This window comes from Phragmites australis, chromosome 11 (genome assembly GCF_958298935.1).
Source record: "Phragmites australis chromosome 11, lpPhrAust1.1, whole genome shotgun sequence".
NCBI lineage: Eukaryota > Viridiplantae > Streptophyta > Magnoliopsida > Poales > Poaceae > Phragmites > Phragmites australis.
The window spans coordinates 33,662,461-33,683,552 of record NC_084931.1 but is presented as its reverse complement, the minus strand read 5'-3'; the positions used below and the strand labels follow the sequence as shown (position 1 = coordinate 33,683,552).

The 21,092-nt window shown below is 43.3% G+C and overlaps 1 protein-coding gene and 1 long non-coding RNA gene across 4 annotated transcripts; one reads left to right on the top strand and one right to left on the bottom strand.

Moving 5' to 3' along the window:
* The first annotated feature begins 10,842 nt into the window (after positions 1 to 10,842).
* Positions 10,843 to 15,134, top strand: LOC133884957 (uncharacterized). 3 transcript variants are annotated; one of them, XM_062324573.1, is made up of 3 exons: positions 10,843 to 11,131; positions 12,564 to 12,659; positions 12,802 to 15,134. In XM_062324573.1, exon 3 carries the CDS (start codon positions 12,971 to 12,973, stop codon positions 14,774 to 14,776), a length of 1,806 nt encoding a protein of 601 aa, XP_062180557.1. In that variant the 5' UTR covers positions 10,843 to 11,131; positions 12,564 to 12,659; positions 12,802 to 12,970; the 3' UTR covers positions 14,777 to 15,134. The 3 variants fall into 3 exon arrangements, with proteins under 3 accessions (XP_062180557.1, XP_062180555.1, XP_062180556.1); XM_062324571.1 differs by having other exon boundaries at positions 12,546 to 12,659; XM_062324572.1 differs by having other exon boundaries at positions 12,543 to 12,659.
* A 4,660-nt stretch (positions 15,135 to 19,794) lies between these two features.
* On the bottom strand, positions 19,795 to 21,092 carry LOC133885586 (uncharacterized). Its single transcript, XR_009903241.1, has 3 exons — positions 20,628 to 21,092; positions 20,427 to 20,503; positions 19,795 to 20,344 (listed from the first exon to the last, which is right to left on the bottom strand). It is a non-coding gene; the product is annotated as an uncharacterized LOC133885586 (long non-coding RNA).

The window sequence follows — 21,092 nt, the reverse complement described above, 5'->3', positions numbered from 1 at the left end:
GGGAAGGGTCGGTCAGATCGCGGGAAGCCTACGTGGTAAGGCTACGTGGCTGCCCCTGGTGGTCAGACCATAGGTAATCTCAGTCAGACCAAAAGAGCAATTTTGTGCAGAAAACTTGATTCTATTTCCCCTTTCTATTCTTCTTCATCTCTAAGGCATTTAGGGATTTTCTAAAGGCTCTAAACTACCTCCAAGTATTTTTGAAACATATTTAAACTCAAGTTATCAAACAAATACTCATAAACATAATGCCATAATGATTATGAATGCTTAATCATGTGATTAAAATTTTGGGACGTGATAGACATGCTCCCTATAGTCGCAATTTTGGCTACTCATGCCATGCCATGGATCTCACTCCACGATATCGGCATTGAGGACGTCCAAATAACTGATCACCCGAGAGTATTTACCATAGTCTTGCTGCTGACTCCATCTCAGCTTGTATGTAACAGTCAGCATAACAGATCCCCAACTGTAATATGTCGGCTCATAAGGACGTAACGCAAGCTGACCTGCTAACCATACAATATGAGGGGGACATAATCATCTACCGTGGTACAGAATATGATGCCTCCCAGCAGGATGTATAAGTACACCTTATAATGTTGCATAACTATAGTCTCATCCGCATCTAGTGGGCATAGATCGAACTGTGACAGCCTATGAATTCAAGACATGGAGATGCCAACATCCTTCATGTCATATTGCACACCAAACCTAAAAGATGCAGAGGGTCAATGAAGCATGAATAGCACTAGAACATATGAAATGTATTACATAACAAATAATTATCTGCCATGAATGTAACGCTTTCATCGCTCCTTTGCTGGTTGTGAAACTACTAACAGGGCGCCCCTGATCGGCAGCTCGGTCAGCATGAGCACGTCCCTCAATGTTACGACCATCTCACAAAAAAAAAGTGGAACGTGTGTGTCTCAGAATATCACCGGTTGATGAGACCTATGAGCAGTGATGTCTAAATCGGCGGGAGAGGTGTCCTGCCACCTCCCTGAAGCAATGACAATAAGAAATTTATGGATTAATATGTTTATTTGAGTTATAAAAATGTTAGTCACAAAGGTGTTGCAAAGCTAGATGAAGCATGTGTGAAAAATATGAAAATGGCTAGCTCAAGGCAAATGTATAATTACAGGGTATTTTCTTTTGCCGGTCAAAGGAGATTAGAGAAGAAAATTTACCAGATTGATAGGATAAGTGACGTACTATTAAGATGGGTTGATGTGTATTTACTTGATATATCTAAAGTGCCACAATTGCTCAAACTTGTATTTTATATAGAGTGGAAAATTTCATTTGAGAGATACCAAAGAAAGACGACCTTTTAGTATTTTTGAGTTGTGGCGGTCTGACCACTGTATAGAAAATGCTGTTCTGTTCAAGTTTCAAGTGTTGCGGTATGATCGAAGGGTGCCGGTCTGACCACTGTATAATCATATTTGAGATTTGTTTGTACCTTAGTCCCAATCTGACCGTGGCGTGGCCTGGTTAGATCGCTAAGAAACAGAGGGGTTCAGACCCTATGCTCTGGCTGGCGGTCTGACCGCCAGGTGTGGCCGGTCTGACCGCCCGGAATAAGGAGTTTTGGTACTCTATTCCTTGCTCACGGTCTAACCGAGAGGGTTGGTGGTCTAATTGCCAGCCTGTGTCAGAAGTAATCATCACAACTTTATAGCCATTGGACGGCTGGTGGTTTGGCCGCCAGTTGGCCTACGATCTAACCGCCAATGTCGTAGAAGTGTCAAATCAATAGAATCGATCATATTTTGAAGTGTGGCCTATATATAGTTGCTTGGCTGGTTCAAGGTAGGGAGCTAGCACTTCACTACAACTCATTTGAGTTCTTGCCTTTCTCCTCTCTCTCTGTCTCTTGGCTTAGTGGTTGTATTTTTGAGAGTGTGAGAGCTTCTAGTGCAAAACTTTGAAGAGTTTGAGCATTGGGGCAATAGTGATCCTTCAAGTAAGTGTCGTCGACTTGTTACTCTTGGAGGTTGCCACCTCCTAGACTGCTTGGAGTTTTGAGATATGTTCGGACTTTAGTCCTGGTCTGACCGTGGCTCGGCCCGGTCTGACCCCCAAGGAATAGAGGGGTTTAGACCCTCTGCTCCGACTGGCGGTCTGACCACCGGGCATGGCTGGTCTGATCGTCCAGGAATAGAGAGTTTTGGTACTCTATTCCTTGCTCGTGGTCTGACCGAGAGGGTTGGCGGTCTGGCTGCCATGCTATGTCAGAAGTAATCATCACAACTTTATAATCGTTGAACGGATGGCGATCTAACCGTCAGTTGACCTGTGGTCTAATCGCTAGTGTCGCAGAAGTGTCAAATTAATAGAAACGGTCCCCATTTTGGAGTGTGGCCTATATATAGTCACTTGGCTGGTTCAAGGGAGGGAGCTAGCACTTCACCACAACTCATTTGATCTTTTGCCTTTCTCCTCTCCCTCTCTTGGCTTAGTGGTTATATTTTTGAGCATGTGAGAGCATCTAGTGCATAACTTTGAAGAGTTTGAGCATTAGGGCACTAGTGATCCTTCAAGCAAGTGTCATCGACTTGTTACTCATGTAGGTTGCCGCCTCCTAGATGACTTAAAGGTTGTTGCGCTGTTGAGCCCTTCAAAGAGGATTGTGAAGGAGCCATGATGGTGATTGTGATAGGCTTTAAGCACACATTCCCGGAGAGGCAAAGTGCTACTCTAGTGAAATCGATGTACTGAGTAGTTCTTATTCTATGCCGGCTTAAAATTAAGTTTCTTAGTATGAGCCATTTCTCGTGTGAGAATTGGATACTTGATAGAGAAGCGGTTAGAAGTTTGAACTCATCTCAAAGTGGATTAAGGGTGATTGGCAAATCATCGATAACACGAGATAAATTTTGTGTGTCATCTTTTGAGCTATTTACTTTAATGCAATTTACTTTATGCAATTTATCTTTTTAGAATATAAATTGTTACATGTCACCCTAGGATTGCAAACCTTGAAAATTCTCAAGTGATCTTTAGTTTGTTTTCATATTGCTCTAGTGATCTTTAGTTTATTTCCACAAGTTTGGTCGATCGCTTATCAATTAGTTTTAAAACCGTCTATCCACCCTCTCTAGTCGGTATCCTAGATCTTACATGCCCGCCATAGGAGCTCCGACTATCATGAGAGCGAATGGTAGTAGTCTGCCATGGGTCTAACTCCTTAATCATGTACACACTCCTCGCACGTAACTGAACCAATTGCTAAGATATCTAATATATGTACTGAGTAAGTAACAAAGTATCGTGGAAATTCAAAAGCACATATAATCGTTGTACCTGTTGCCCTGTGAAAATCATCCTTCCCCTATGATTCACGTCGTACCGCAGCTGAAGAGGCTCGAGAAGACTACCGTGAGCCATGAAAATGATTTTAAGATTCATGCTTCAATAAAAAAATACAACATAAGACAACAGCTATTACGTGAATAATAATGATACCAGTACCATACAATATATTACATGAACATATATGTGATGCCAGTACCATTACGATATATTACAAAATAGGTAGTACAACTAATAAGTGACTAACAATTTAGAATACAAATCATGTCTACGATTAACTTCATAATACAAACTAAATTGCAATAACTCTAATACAATACATTTCGATCATGGCCTGATAGTTTACTATCAGGTCGAGCACGTCCTCCTATCATGACCAGGTTGTTTACAAATTTTGCACTTGCGTAAGCAGTCAACAGCATCTACTGCATCCATATCACCTTACAGCCTCATGGCTCTAGACCTTCTAGGATCTGTGCGTCGTGTTCGGGGATAAGGTACCCACTTAGTCTCCTCGATCGATTGTAGCTGCTTCCAATGTTGAAGGAACTCATCTTTGGAAGTCATGTGCTCCTCAATGCATCGACCGTAAAATACGATGATACATACCATGATCCATCGTTGTCGGCCATGTCCCTGCAAGCAGCGAAGACATAGGAGCACGAGATAGATGCAGTTTCGACTTATTGCATGTGCACTTCACCTCGTGAGATCCAATTTGATATTGTTGCACAGCGACCCCCATGCTATACCCTGAAGTATACCTACGGCGGCACATGATCTCAAGTTCATTGTTGATCAGGTCGTAGATCCTAGTCCAATAAAAGTGTGCATTGTTTCTCCTTCTGGATATGATTTCCTCCACCTTATCTGCGTACTACGTGCTGCACTCCATAGCAGCTATACCACTGTCTCGAAAGTAGTCTGCCGTTCTATAGAATGTAAGCTCAATGATGGCACACAATGGGTGGCCCTGTATACCCTTTAGGACACTGTTGAACGCCTCTGCTATATTCGTTGCCATGATGGTGTGCATAACATAGGAGACTATAATTTTAGAAAGGATTTTTGCATAAGAAAAGGTAAAATACGATTATTAAAATGATATGTGCTAATATGGCACCATGAGTGTTATGGATTAGAGCCCAATGCTCCGTCGGCTCTCCTGCTATCCACTGACTAAACATAGCATGTGAACGGCTAATGATAGTTTGCCCCCCTCATCATTTGCGTCTGCAGATGGTCCTTCTATGCTTCTTGCTCTGTCATCATCTTGCGAATGGTCTTATTTAACTCTCTCCACATCTCGTTGAACTTCGCCTGCTGATTCTGAAGACTTAACCCTTTGAACCTCTTTACAAAAGCCTTGTTGTGATACCTTGTGTACAGGTTCACGCCCAAGTGTCACATGCATCACCTTCTCTCCACATCAGGTCATGCAATGAAGAGATTTGTGCTGTCATGTAGCACATCTAACACATGAAGAAGGCCCTTGTTACGGTCTAATATGATGCAAATGTGTTCTCTATTGCTCACGATATGTGTCCTCACCGAGGTGAGGAACCACAACCAGCTATTATTGTTCTCACTCTCAACCATTGCAAACGTGAGATGAATGATCTGATTATTTGTGTTTGCTGCTATTATTTTCACAAGGTTACTATGGTACTTGCCGCTAAGAAATATGGCATCCACGCATACAACAGGCTTGCAATATCTGAAAGCTTCGATGTATTGTTCAAAGGACTAGAAAACCTAATGAGGTATCGGTTAGTGATGTTGTATGACCCATCATCCAGCTTGATCAGCTCATCCGTCATGACACACTGTGTTCTTGGATTCGTCATGGCAATCTTTTGTAGCAGTATCGGAGCATTGTTGTAAGACTATTTGAAGCTTCCAAACAACATCTTCAATGTCTTCTGCTTTGCTCGCCATGCGATGTGCTAATTGATCAGCATACCCGTCTTAGTCTGCATCTCCTCCATAATGGATTTTAGCGATAAACATATGTCTGTGCCAACAAGAGTGATGAGGAGTTAGGCTATGAATCTCGCATCAACGACGTAGCTTACATTCCTAATAGACTCTTCGCTGCATGTATGTGGGGTGTGTCTACTAAGCATAAAATAGTTCTCATATTTTGGCTTATGTGCTCGTATGAAGTAATGACATTTCGGATGTTTGATACACCTGAACTCATACTTTGTAGGGTTAGACCAGACGTACCTACGGTCTATTCTTATAATTACAACATAGTTCCTAATAAAGTGGATGACCTCCTCTCGGTTAAGAAACCATTGTCCGACCTAGATGTCGCTATTCTGGTATCCCTACTTAGAGAGGCATTTAACTATTTGTCACTCTTATCAGCTGAGTGGCAATAGATTTGACACCCTGACCCACTTTCAGTGACTCAGGTGGCCCCACATGTCAGTGAGAGACTGAATTGGCACACGATAAGAGTGGCAAAAATAGTTAAATAATCCCTAATTAGATACGATGTTATACTCAACAACGGCATAATCCAACAGCCCAGAACTATGAAAGTACTAGATCACCGACACCACATCATTGCTAGCAACTTCTTCATCCTCCTTACCACCGACTTCATCATCCATGTATCCTGCATCTACCTCAGAAGGGTCTACTTTAGTTCCCTCTATACCGGAACTGCCCTCCCTGACATGCTCTCCCTCCTCTTCATGCATCACATGCTGACTTGACCCTTCCACGCTAGTCATTATATCATCTTGCACCAGTCATGATACTATGTTTACTTACATCCCCATTTCAATGTTCTCCAATACCATGCGTGAGTACAAAGCTCATGCGTTGTTCCTTATTATCTCGAACAGCGTACGGACAACGACCGAACTGTTTAGAACTAGTTGTGGCCGCACATCCTCTACGACAATATTATAGGACTATTGGTTCACACGCAAAAGACTTATAACATATGATTTGAGATCATCTAGATCAATAGATAGTTCAATTGTACTCTCTATGTGCTGTCGGTTCTGAATTGATATGAGCCTCCCGTGTCAAACAACGAGACGTTCTCTATAATAAATTTGGATAGTTATAACGTATCTGCTAAACAAACACACATGTAATAAATAGCTATTTACATGTATGTATGATACACAATGACTTACTCTAATTGCTATACTTACTTTTAAGTGTGTGTGTGTGTGTGTATATATATATATATATATATATATATATATATATAATCTAAGTACTCTAATTTATCAATTTAATATAATTTATTAATTGAACGAATTAAACAATCTACTTACTCTAATTTCTATTACTAATTTAAATATTAATTACATACATAATCTATATACTCTAATTTATCAACTTAATATAATTTATCAAATGTAATTGAACATATTAAATAATCTACTTACTCTAATTACTATTACTAATCTAAGTACTAATTATCTATATAATATAAGTACTTACTATAACTGATCTCGCGCTGCTGCTCCTCCTCTCCTCACGTTGTTGCTCTTCCTCTCCTTGTGCTGCTGCTCCTCGCCTGAGCTCCGCTGCTCGCCTCTCCTCCTCCTCCTCACTCCCCACTTTATAGCGGGCATCACGCGACGTAATTAGCACAAAATCCAGCACCACCCAAACCAGTCACGTCGAAAGCATCGACATCATCAAAGTGACCCATCAACGCGACATGATGCAACAACGAGGTGACACGATGGAAGCCGATCCTGATCATATTCGGCACCTCGTGTGCCGAAAATGATGGGGCCGGCGTAGTTTTTGGGTACAGTGTATCAAAAATCGATTTTTGGTAAATGAGGTGTCAAATACACATGTTAAATTTATAAATACAACAATATATTATCTATTTTGATAAATACAGTCATATATATTGTTTATTTTTGGATTTTTACCCTTGGTTACAGACTTACATAACACTGACTGTTACCATACCACTTTAAGATGTTTGAGATTCTCATCTCTAATCATATCGCAAAACGAAAACTGGAATATAGCTAGCCAGAGTAACTGTTGCCTTGGGCACATTCTGTGACTCGTAACCGCGTTCAGTAAAATATATCTAGCGTATAGACTACTTTGCCATATGGCCTGTATTTGTTTGACCGGAACACCAACCAGATCAGTGCACAAGTTCAGTCCGTCCTCTGCTTTTGCTACTTTATTTACGCCAGTAATCGCACTTCAATTAGCACACGATTTCTCTGCAACTCATGAGCTTGTCTGTTTTAAATTCTAGTGTCAACTTCAGGGAGAAAAAGAAAGGCATACGTTTGCTGCCTTTTCCCTCTCTCTAAAGACTAAAGCCTGCAAGAAAGCTACGAAAAGTAGGAAAGCTTGTGTTTGATTAGTCTTATTACAAGGTGCAAAGTCTTGCTGGCATGTGGAACATCACAAGATGCAGGCAGACTGCACATTGTGATGACCCTATAAAAAATTACTTGCGACTATCAAGAGGCCAAGTACAATTTACCATCAGATGCAATAACATTGTAAATTTGTAATGGCCCTATAAAAAAATTACAGTGACAAAGAGGCATCCTAATAACAAATGGTCAGAATGAGTTTGTGATCACAACTCAAGCTGTTTCTCCACCCATTTCATCTGTGCAGAACAACTTCCCTACGGAATCTGACCCTTTCTTCCGACAAGGCAGAAACAGTGGCTCCGTGATGAAGCAAAAGGCCATTGCAACTGCAATGCATGCATCAAATCATAAAGGAAAGGAGGCCACACACACAACAAGTGGTCGAGATGTCACTTTGTAGAACCCTTAGCTTTCTATCCTTGTAGAAGATCAGCATGAAAGGGACGCCTAGTGCCCACCGCACCCACCAAATATGTGTCAGCTTTGATGAACACGGAAATAAGATCTTGAGCACTTTGGCATCATGCATGATGCATGTGGTCACAAAGGCGGTAATCTCGGCGATTAGACTTGTCAAACACCGTCGTTTTCCGTCTAAACAAGTGCACTATCTTATAATTTCGTATTAAGATTTGCTTCTTATATCCGGAGATGGATGTGACCGGCTCAGGCTCAGGTCAGCCATGAGATCATCCAATTTTTGGATCGAACCGGTACGAGAGCTGCATATTATATTAATATGAGAAAAAAAATCTCACAGATTGACATATTTAGTTAATTAAGAAAAAATAAAGAAAAAACCATAAAACACATCGGGTTAAATAACTAGTTAAACTAGGCCTAGAGCACCCCATAAACATTGCTACAAACCATGCCATGAGATCATCCATGGTGGTCACATTATGATCTATCTTTCGTGTTGTTATAGTGCTGCTTTTGATATGCTACATTGGGTAGGAAATAGACGAGGCCAGAGGCCACTCCTACAAAAGCCAGCAGGAACCTGTTTATGACCAGATTTGGCCACATGTTTGTGTTTCCTGCTCAGTGTTCCCTGTTACTGGTCTTCTGTGGCATTTTTCAGCCTCTAATATGATCTACTTTTGAAAGTTCAAACCGATCTTTGTAGCATTGGTACTGGCCATTTCCCCCCTGCAATAACAGTACTGCTCTAGCTTTTAAAAATAACGAAGATCTAAGAACAGTAAAGTAACTGTTATTATTTTCAGATGCTAGCTAATTCAGCATGTGGATTGACGGTATCGTGGCAGAGAGAAGAGAAGGCGACAAGTGGCATGGCAGATCAGCAGGTAAAGCAAAGCAAGCATCAAACCGACGAGAAAAATAAGGCCCCGTCGTCTGCTAGGAAAGATTCCTGGGCATCAACTAACATGACAGCAACATTATAAGAAAAAGAGGGCCCCCACTGATCGTCATGGACATCACATTGCCCCAGTATGATAACACAATCTTAAGCCGTAAGCAATGCAATGTTTCTGTTGATAAGCGAGGCTCTGGAAGCAAATTTAGCGTCGAGCTGTCCAGGATCCTTGCGGTTGCAGGTCTACATTCTCGTGCTTCTTTTGAGCCAGCAAACAGCAAAAGCTTTCACCAATGCTGCAGAGAGAACACAGCAAAAGCTTAGCACGCCCATGAAGAGTGTGAGACAGCAGAAAAGAGTGATTCGAGGCAGCACTGAAAAAAAAATGCATGGTCAAAGGAGTGAGGAGGCGTAACGAAAAGATGCGTAACATCAGGTGAATTCAATCTGACATTGTCATCTTGTCGAAATCTTGCATGCAAGGCCGAACAGTGGTGTGCATAAAGAGGACTGCTAAAATTGGTACTGCACTTTTGAGTGGATGAACAGTGAGCTTCCAAAAACCAAATGTACAGGCACACTTGGCCATTCGAGCAGGAGGAAGAGGATGCAAATACAAATGCTATCGAGATGGAGTGCTCTTGTACGAGACATGTCATAGCATTAGCATATAGCATAGCATAGCATGCACTATTGGCTGGGTTGATGATAGATTCTCCATTGGCGACCGCCACAAGCTTTGCTCCTCATCTGATGACTGATGCGGCCGGGGAAAGAAAGGCAAAAGGGAGGGCTAAGGCTACCTCCGGCCTCATCCATCACCAATAAGGTCAGGAAGAAGGAATTTGTTCGGTCAGGAAGAAGGGAAAAGGGGCGGCCATGGAGAGTTCATTAAGCCGGGCCATTGGTGTGGTCAAGACTCAAAAGAAGGTACCTAAATGCACTTATATTTACCTGAATAAAGAAATTGCAAACCACCATGATATGTGGAATTTAATTGGAGGAATATCTGATAATCTGACCCAGTCCATTTCGTGTTTGAAAGAAAAAAAAACTGCTTTGATTTATTCCCACTTATTAGAATATCACATAATTTATGAAAAGAGGAAAAACAAATTAGAGTGGCTTTTGATACGAAGAGAGGATGCATTTTCTCGCTCAGCTCATCATCAGTGGAAGCAAGACGGCGGGCGGGTCCCACGGGCGCGCGCACCACGGACGGTGGCGAACCGCTGCCGCGGACGTGTCCCGTGCCACGGACATGCGGGCCCGCGCGACAGTAATGGCCACGGACCTTCTACTGTTGGCTTCGCGCACTTGCTCTCCGTACCCAGTAAAAATAACACGTCAGCCTTTTTTTTCCCCCTCATTTGCAACTCGTGGACGCACTACCTATTCGCATCAAATCAAATGTGTGCATCTTATCGCTCCCAGATAACACCAAGATGAATCTTAAAATACTCATTTTTTAGGGAACTTAGTCAAATCAAATCAATATAGGGAACTTGGTATAATAATTTGCAGCTCATCAAATATCACTGAAAATATACCAATGAATCGCATCTTTTCCGTGGTACTTAAAACATCATTTTTTTTTCATGGTATAAAAAACAAGTTAATGGGTATGAGCTGGACTCAACTCCAAAAGCAAATTTTTTAGAACTATATCTAAAAAAAAATCTTGTAAGGCTATCTTGATTATCTATCTACTAATCAACTATTGAATTAAGAAAGAAAAAAAAGTAGATATATATCATTAAAAAGAAGATTTTTCAGAATGGTGTAAAATTTGCTTCCCCGAACGGCCACAAAACGCATCGTCTTTTCTCCGCGCCCGCGCGTAGGTGGCTCCAGCCATTTCCCGCGGCGCCACCACATCTTCTCCCTCCACCGGCGACCTCCGCCGTATTATAATATCCCCCTCTCGCGTCGCGTCCTCGGTTTTTTTTCTCTGCGCACACCAAACCACCAAACGCCACCCCAATCTCCATCCCTCCTCGCCCGTCGGCTGCTCGCTCCCCTCCAACCTCACGGGCTCGGCTCCGCTTCGCTTCGGATTCGGCCTCTTCCACTCCGCCGGCGGGCGCAGGTGAGCACCGGCTCTTCATGTGTTGTTCTCCGTTCCGTGCCGGATCCATGCAGGGAAGCGCAGGGGATCTCGAACCTCGAAAGCTCTGTTCGGGCCGTCCTACTCGTGGTGGGGGTGTCGGGGAACGGAGTAGCGACGGTGCAGTGCCATCTATAGGATCTCTGCAACCTGCGGCCCGTCTTGATGCGATTTGCGTTTAGTTTGCTCAAACTTTGAAACCAATTCCTTCTCCCACGGGAGAAGAAAGAGATATTCTACTGTCCTATTTTGTTTGCGGTTTAACATTAGATTAAGATCTAAACCTTTTTGTGGCCGCTCAATTCCTGTTGCTTTGCTGGTTGAACGGAGTGTTGATTGCGTACGGATCTGTACCCAGCCAGCTTTTCTTTTTCCGTTTGCGCGAAAGGTTTCATGTGCTAAGTTTTTTTTCTCTTGTTTGTTTTGTGGTTAGTGTCCATGCCGTGCGTGTGAAAAATTATTTTTTGAATCAACAGTTTTTTGTTCTTCTACGTCCTTGGTTATTGCTTTTAATGCGTCCTCGATCCGTTGTACTGGTTAGTTTAGTTGAGAAACAGAGTTTTCAGTCCAAATTGCTTTTCTTCGCCCCCTTTTTTTGTTCATCATAACTGTCAAGGTGTTATTGTCTTCCCTCGCAAATTTTTCTGGAAATTTCATTCGCGGTACAGGTACGTTAGCGTTGATACTTTTTTTTTAAAAGAAAGGACAGATGAGGTGGGGGAAATTATTTACACGCGCGGGATAAAGTGTCTGTTTACTTGTACTGCACCAACGAAATTGTCTGCAAATGGCAGATGAGATAGTGGCTATGTCAAATATTTGCAGTGCAAGTGGTATAGTGCGATCTGCATAGTGTCTGCTACATGCATTAGACTGTAGTTGTCGATCTATTGCATCTGAACTGTTTTTTCGTATGTACATGGTTATCCATCATTTTTACCAAACCTTTTCTTGTGTTCTTAGTCGTTACCTTTGTTATCCATTTTCACATCACATAAACAGAGTAGAATGACTCAGAATTAGGGTAAATAATTGTTTTAATTTGTATTTATGTACACTATCAAGCACCTCGCCTTGATAAAATATGGCCTTGTCATCCAGAAAGAGTTATTAGAAAAAGGGGACGATTAAGCCTGAGATGCGTTGAAATTCTTGTAGCTAATTGAAATGTTATTTGAATATGAATTACACGGACCATGTAGAACTTGTTTAGTGCAGTAGCTTGAAACTCTTACAGTTTTACAAGAAACTTGGAACCTCTCTTTCTCTTTAAATCATTGTGGTTCTAGTATTCACTGTTTGTCCACTGGGATGTGATTTATCGAGCACTGGTATCACATCAGATTCTAGTTTTTGCTTAGCTTGTTCTGATCTACTATTGCTTCTTAACCAGCAGGTTTGTTGGGCCTTGCAGAAACTGAAGCTCGGCTCAGAACTTCGTCATTCTCCCTTCATACTTGAAAGTGGCGAGAAATGGATCGTGATGATATAGCCGGCTTTGTTAGTGGAGGTTGCAAAAATTTCTGCCGAGACTCCTAACCTAGTAGATGACAATAGAGTTTTGATTTCTTGAAGTCAGGCAGCGGGATCTTTTCATTTCATATTCGGTTGACAGTTGACAACACTCGATGTTTCTTGATTGGAATGGACAGGGCCTCCCGAAACCTTGGGTCTGGTGGTGATATTAATTCCTTAAACAATCATTGTTACTGGAGCGGAGTTCAGCAATCTGTTGAATACAAAGATACTTCCATTGGCACGCTACTGTAGTCCAGCATTTCTAGTGTCAATCCAAGAGCACTGAAAAGGAAGTGGGTTGATATGACTGAAGTTGAAGGTCATAACAATCCGCTGCTCACCCTTGGTTTGGGCCGTTCACCAAGTTCGTCTGGAAACAGCAAGGTTAGCTCCTCTACGGCTTACACAATGTCTCCATCTTCAGTAAAAGAGACTGATGAGGAGTCATCAATGGATCTTGGCCTGAATTTTGATCTTTGTCTTGGTCATGATACGGTACATCATCACAAGAAATCACATATTGTTGCTAGGCATGTGCCATCTTCAAGTGCTCCAAACTTGGATCTTCAGTTGACTTTATCCACTGGTTCACCTGAATCAGCTGTGACCAATGCAAGTACTGCATTACTGAATGTTTGTGATGGCTTAGAGATAGTGGTGCCTCATTCGGTGACAGATATTGTAGGAAAAGGATCAGAGCCATCTAATTGGGTTTTCGGGTATTCTATGGCTTCATCGCCATATGCTTCTGAAGCAACCTACAGTTTTTCTTTGCCAAAAATAGCTCAAAAAGATGATGATGCTCTGGCTTCTCTAGATGTCTCATCAACCATTACAGCAAGTGTGAAAAGCCCAGCTGCCTGTACTTCTGAGGTAACTAACCCCCAGAAACGCAACACTATTACTAAATGTTGTCAGTTCCCAGGATGTGAAAAGGGAGCAAGAGGAGCCTCTGGGCGTTGTATAGCCCATGGTGGTGGTAGGCGATGCCAAAAACCTGGTTGTCAGAAGGGAGCTGAGGGCAGGACCATCTATTGCAAAGCTCATGGTGGAGGTAGGAGATGCCAGTTTCTTGGTTGCACGAAGAGCGCTGAAGGTCGCACTGACCACTGCATAGCTCATGGTGGTGGTCGCCGCTGTAGTCAGGAAGGCTGTTCGCGTGCCGCGCGTGGAAAGTCTGGCTTGTGCATCAAGCATGGAGGCGGCAAGAGGTGCCAGAGGGAGAACTGCAAAAGAAGTGCAGAAGGATATTCTGGCCTTTGCATCTCGCATGGTGGTGGAAGGCGCTGTCAGTTTCCAGATTGTACAAAGGGTGCCCAGGGAAGCACGAAATTCTGCAAGGCACATGGTGGAGGAAAGCGCTGCACATTCTCGGGTTGTACCAAAGGAGCCGAAGGGAGCACTTATTTCTGCAAGGGGCACGGTGGAGGTAAGCGCTGCTCCTATCAGGGTGGTGGTGTATGCCCAAGGAGTGTCCATGGTGGGACTCAGTATTGTGTTGCTCACGGTGGTGGGAAGAGGTGCTCAGTTTCAGGCTGTACCAAGAGTGCTAGAGGGAGGACGGAATACTGTGTCCGCCATGGTGGTGGCAAGAGATGCAAGTTTGAGGGTTGTGCGAAAAGTGCGCAGGGGAGCACTGATTTCTGCAAGGCACATGGAGGAGGCAAACGCTGCTCATGGGGCCAGGTGGGCTCGAGCTTTGATGTTGGTGGGTCGCCATGTGATAAGTTTGCTCGCAGCAAGACTGGTCTGTGTGCAGCTCACAGTGCTTTAATTGAGGACCATTGTGTCCATGGTGGTGGCTCATTGGGTCCTGCAATCAAACAGTTTACAACTGACGCCAAACCTGATGAGATGAAAGTCACTGCAACGAAGGGCGATGGGGATATGATGAACGACGGCAATGAAGCTTTCCTGGGATGGAGCGACCCTGGCCTGAACAATTCTGTTCATCCTTCTGTTCTGGCGCAGTCTAGCACAGCTCCGTTTCTGGAGGGCAGGGTCCATGGCAGTGGGCTGTTAGCTTTACTCTCCGGAAGAACTCATGTTATTGCCAGTAGCTCTGAGAATGGTGCCTCAACTTCTTTTGCCATGCGCACTTGGATGTGAGGGTGGCAATTTTCGTCGAGGATCACTTTGCTTTTGTTCTGTTTCCTGGGTTTCATTTGGTGTCGAGGTGAGGGCAATGATGTCTCGCGTTCGCCGGAATTGATCTCGCGATGCGTGAATTTCCATAAACGCCAGTCCCATGTACCATAAATAATGGGTAGACGACTTGTGTTGGCATTGCCTGGCATGTCTTACCGTGTTTGCCACAATTGTTTCGCGTCCACATTATGTATTGTCCAAGACTGCTGTTAGCAGGATCTTGCTTTTTTTCTTTGTGAAGTGATTTGTCATATTTCCTGTCAGAGACTTTGTAAAGTATGGTGTCTGAACTTTGAAGCAGAAAAACGAGTTACTGTCAGCAACCTGCTTTCTTCTAGCTGTGTGCTCTGAAGTCATCTTTCTTTCGCTGCTCTAGGTTGGATTTAAGAAGCTTAAATAGCTAATGGTCTATCAATGGATTGCAAGGCCATGAGCAAAGATCATTGTTTATTGAAGGGACTGCACGTACATGTGTTGAGACAGACTTGAGTCTACATCTTTCAGAGTTACATTCATGTACAACGCCAGTCCCATCTTGAGTCTACATGGGATGTCGCCCCTCGCCAACCTCTCGCTCAGCCTCAACGCCAGTTGGGAGCGGGACACTGGGCAGGGCGTTGAGGATCACCGGCCGCGGCTACGCGACTGCTGACCCCTGTGATCCCCTGACATGAGTGCAAAACGGATTGCCAGCCTGCCTGCCCGGCCTATGAGGAGGGGAAGGAAGCAGGAAAGAGATGAGAATTGACATGGATCAACATTGTCGATTGCACAAGTCGAGTCGGCAGAAAAGGAAGGCCCAATCCCCCGACGCGTCTCTGTTTATCTCTGACCGGCCGTGTATGCGTGCTCCGTGGACTGCGACAGCAACGACTCGCCCGCTTTACAGATCAGTCGATGAGGACAGGCATCACAGTCTCGCAAAGAGTTCAAAGCAGCTCTCGAATCAGGAAAGAATAGACGGGAACTGAAGCAGGACTACTCTCCGTGTACTTATTTACAGACTAAAGTCTGACATAAGTTGGATTGAGGGGGAAAAAGGTATTTTTGTCGGACTGGTCGAGAAGAAAAAAAAAGGTTGATTTTTTTTTTTTGGGAACATCGTTGGGGCGTACCCTATGCACAAGTAGCTCTTCCCATCGTGGTCGCTTCGATGGAAATCCAACGATGGAGCAGCGTTAAACGATCTCTCCGTTGTTTCTCCAGCCCGAGCGCACGCCCGAGTCGTGACGCCGTCAGTGTCAAACGGAGCAGCGCCTACAACCGTCCCCATCGCGAGCGCCTTCCTCCTGTTCGCCAAGGACAAGGCCGTGGCGGAGGGCGCCGTCGCTGTGGTGCTGCTGGAGCTCGCCCTCGCGCCAGCGGAGAAAGACGCGGTTGCTCCGCCGCTGAGGTTGACTGGAAGCCGTACCTTGACGCTGGAAGCAACAACGGTATGCTGGTCGCTCGGCAGCCCGAAGCGGGAAACCCTACGGCAGCCTGGTGATGCGAATTTAGTCTTTTGTGATAACTAGGGCTTCAAATAATTTAGAAGTTGTTAGCAAGTTGCTTAAATGCTGGATACTCACATGAATTATGTTTCAAGATTGGATCCTAGTATTACTACATCATGTCAATTTTTTAACAGAGAATATATAATCGTGTGTCTGATCAGTGTATATCACTTTCGATGAAGCTCCACATGGTTTGCTGTTATTAATACATTATTATTTGGCCACCATAATCAACAGTGGATTTGATAGCCTTCTTATGTAGGCAAGTTTTTTAGATTAAACGATAAAGCATAACTGCGAACCACCTAAACATTCTGTCTCTCTGTTCTCTTTGAATGAACTATTAATTATTATTCTCAGAACTTTATTCCATGGTGTACCATATTGTTTAGATGTTTTTTTTCATGCCAAACTGACATAATCTTTTGTTTCTTTACTAAATGCCTTAATTTAGTGACAGTTTATACGTATCCAATTTTTCACAAAGGGTATTTGTAAGTGTGAAAGATACTCCTTGGTTACCATTTTAAGTCGCTTATCGTGTGCCTAAATGTGCAGTGATGGAATCACTCGAGTCCTTGCAAATGCATCTAATGAATGAGGATGGATTAAGTACACCCAAAAAGAAAGGGAGCATTCCTTTTTGTGTAAGTGTTATGATTTTTCATATGTTGTTTGGTTTAGTGATTTTTGCAAGATGTGCTTATTGCGATTCATTTGTTATGCTGCAGTATTCATCTTATGTACCTGAATGTGACGAGAAATTGAAGCCCAAAGTAGGTATGATATTTGAAGGTATTGAGGCTGTGGAGGAATTCTACAAGTCCTATGCACACCACGTGGGTTTTGGAGTCCGTGTTGGGCAGCAAAAGAAATTACAAAATGCAGTGGTACGAACCAAACGCTTCTTGTGCAATAGGGAAGGATTCAAAGAAAAGGGTAATGAGAATGTTGATCCCTCGAAGAAAAGGCATAAGATGAAGTCCAGTAGATGTGGTTGTCAAGCGCATATCTTCGTCAGGCTGAGCGGTGATAACACCTACAATATAGACTCATGGGTTGAACAGCACAACCATGGTCTTGTGTCTCCCGATAAACTTCATTTGATTAGATCAAATCGTCAAGTCAGTGAGAGGGCAAAGAATACACTATACACATGCCACAAAGCAAGCATAGGCACCTCCCAGGCATATAGGCTCCTTCAAGTCAGCGAGGGTGGGTTCGAGAATGTCGGATGCACCAAAAGAGACTTACAGAATTATTACCGTGACTTAAGGTATAAAATTAGGAATGCAGACGCTCAAATGTTTGTAGCCCAGCTAACTAGAAAGCAAGAAGTCAATCCAGCTTTTTTCTATGACTTTGTCGTAGATGATCAGGGTAAGTTGGTGCATATGTTCTGGGCAGATGCAACAAGTAGGAAAAACTACGGTCACTTCGGTAATATATTATCCTTTGATTCTACATACACCACTAATCAGTACAACATGATTTTTGCACCATTTACGGGAGTCAACCACCACTTGCAAAGTGTGTTTTTTGGTGCTGCATTCTTAGCAAATGAGCAGACTGATTCATACATTTGGTTGTTTGAGACATTCCTTAGAGCAATGGGAGGGGTAGCACCTAGACTCATAATCACCGATGAAGCTAAGAGCATAGCAAATGCTATTGTTGCAGTTCTTCCAAGCACGGTTCATAGGTTATGCATGTGGCATATAATGGAAAAGGTGCCCGAAAAGGTTAGTCTGGCAGTTAGAGAAGACCCTGAGTTTTGGAATAGGATAAACTTGTGTGTTTGGGGATCAGAAACCCCGACTGAGTTTGAGTCACATTGGACTTCTATCATTTCAGAATTTGGCCTAGAAGGGAACGACTGGTTTGCTAATAGATTTGACATTCGAGAGTCATGGATACCAGCTTATTTTATGGACATATCTTTGGCTGGCATTCTTCGAACCACGTCAAGGTCAGAAAGTGCAAATTCGTTTTTTAACCGTTTCATTCATCGCAAGCTGGCTTTTGTTGAGTTTTGTCTTAGATTTGATACAGCTTTAGAATGCCAGCGACAGGAGGAATTGATGGCGGACAACACTAGCATTCATACGACACCTCAACTTATGACACCGTGGGCAATGGAGAAACAAGGAAGTGCAGTATTCACATATGCAGTGTTTGAGCAATTTCAGCGTGAAGTTATTGCCGCAAGAGACAGCTGTTGTGTTCAAGGCATTACACATGATGGCAATGTAAAAGTTGTGTCCCTTAGAGATGGCCCTACTAAGGTTAGGGAGGTCCGTTACGAAACGGAAACCATGATAGCTAATTGTTCATGCAAGTTATTTCAGTCAAAAGGTATTCCATGTCGCCATATTATTCTAGTACTGAGAGGTGAAAATCAAAACGAGCTTCCCGCATACTACATTATGAAAAGATGGGGGAAAAGGTGTAAAAGGTAGAAATACGCTCAACAAATTATTGCATAGACATCTGAAATTAATATGACTGATGGCACTTATTTTCTTTGTAGGGAGAGTATTTATGATGATCAAGACAATCCACTAGAAGAGAAGCCCACTGATCCATTGGATGCAGCAATGAGAAAGAAGATTTCGACTGTACGCAATAAGTTCGAAGATCTCATTCAAATGGCTAAATACTCAGCTGAAGGAATTGAGTTCTTAACCTCGAGTGTGTTCAACCTTGAGTCACCTCTACAACATATGGTTCCGGCTATTAAGAAGACTAGGCAAGAGGAATATGAGGCTTTTATTGGATGCAACATTCCTACCGAAGTCAACATACACCCACCAAATGATATTAATTCGAGGGGGAGAAGCAAGAGAATTAAGAGGGCGAAAGAGATGAATCAAGATGTTCAAAGAAATAAGAAGAAAGAAGCTAACAAAAAAGTGGCACGCCAATGCAAGACATGCAAGCAAGTGGGGTTTCATGATAGCCGCACATGTCCAAACAAAGAAAAGCTTGAATGATAATGTGTGCAAAATATATAGTATCAGATTTAGTGTTAATATGTATAGGTGCATGTGTGGTCTTAAGTTATTTAGCCTTGTGTGAACAAGGGTAAGTCAGGGCATGCATGTATAAATGTTAGCTGTGCAGATCAGTGCAGCCCACTAGCAATATGAAATGCAAGCAAATGGTGGTGTTCCTTGTGCAGATCAGTGCAGCCAAAAAGGATGGTAGCACATCCTCTTTTTGTAACAAGTGATGAAGCTTTTGAGATCAATATAGTATTGTTTTGAGTTCATTGTGTTCTCTCATATGCTTGTGTGATTCAAGGTAGACAGAGAGCAAAGAGAGGAATCAAGTGAATCGGTTCCAATAAAGTGAGAAATTGAGTGATTCAATCCCAACATCTTGCAGCTTTCTTGCATTAATATGTTCATCTTCACCAAAATAGAGAAGTTTATTTAAAACAGCGCAATGTATCAGGCTAAATGAGTATTTCTGAAAATTCCCATCTCTTCTATTCACAAATATGAATAGTATCTGTACATTACATATAGAATCTGTACATTACATTACAGAATTACATTGCATTATAGAATCTTTTATTCACAAACATGAAACTTTTCTCCACTCATTGCATTACAAAATTACATTGCATTACAGAATCTGTATTGGTTCACTCAAGCTTTCACACCACTTTGACGCTCCACTGGTAGCAATCCCAATAGGCAATGGCAATGGCAAGGCTTGAAGAGGAATTTGTTTATCTTCTTACCCATTACAAACAACTAGGCAATGGCAATGGCAAGGCCTAATTTGATTCAACTTGTTCCATTGCCAACAATTCGAGTAACATGCTGGACATGTCCCTTACTGCAACCATTTGCTTCACCAGAGATCTGCGCGCACAATCACTGAGACCATCCATGGGATCCTTGCCAGTAGAAACTTCGAGCCAAAGAACATCAGGCACTTTGCTCTCCATGTCAGAGACTTCAATTCCCCGTTATGGCTGGACAATGGACCCTAATAATTTAGCCCTTTTGTGCTTAACTAACAAATCCTATCAGACAAGATATTAGCACCATCAGAAATTCAGAATACAACACATAGATTTAATCTATGGATGATGAGATTGTAATTACCTGGAGATGGCTTTTCACCTCATCATTTGTCAATCCATTGACCTTCATCAGGTCACGGATCTGCTTCAGGGTCGCCACTTTTGCAAAGAACAAACAAGTTTTTATTTGTCTTTAGCTCACAATAATGCATGCATCTGGTATTTTTTTTCTAGGTAATTAAGGCTTGATTTCCATGTGTGTGAGTAGTAGATGCATGCGTACCTTGGGCACCGCTGAGGATTTGGAGGGCATTGCAGCTCCCGCGACCAGCACCGCCGAGCCTTCCGGTTGGTCTGCGGCGGGAACGGCGCAGCCTGCCCTTCCGACGCGGTCGAGGCTGGCTTCACCCCGTTCTGGACGCCTCTCTGCGAGCCTAGCACACCGTTGTTGCTTTCGGCGTCAAGGTACGGCTTCCAGTCAACCTCGATGGCGGAGGTGACCGCGTCTTTCTCCGCTGGCGCGAGGGCGAGCTCCGGCAGCGCCGCGGCGACGGCGCCCTCCGCCACGGCCTTGTCCTTGGCGAACGGGAGGAAGGCGCTCGTGACGGGGACGGTTGTGGGCGCTGCTCCGTTTGATGCTGACGGCGTCACGACTCGGGCGTGCGCTCGAGCTGGAGAAACAACGGAGAGATCGTTTAACGCTGCTCCATCGTTGGATTTCCATCGAAGCGACCACGACGAGCGGATG

Excerpts from the sequence above, each read along its gene's own strand:
- LOC133884957 (XM_062324573.1), top strand. The coding sequence starts at position 12,971 with ATGACTGAAGTTGAAGGTCATAACAATCCGCTGCTCACCCTTGGTTTG.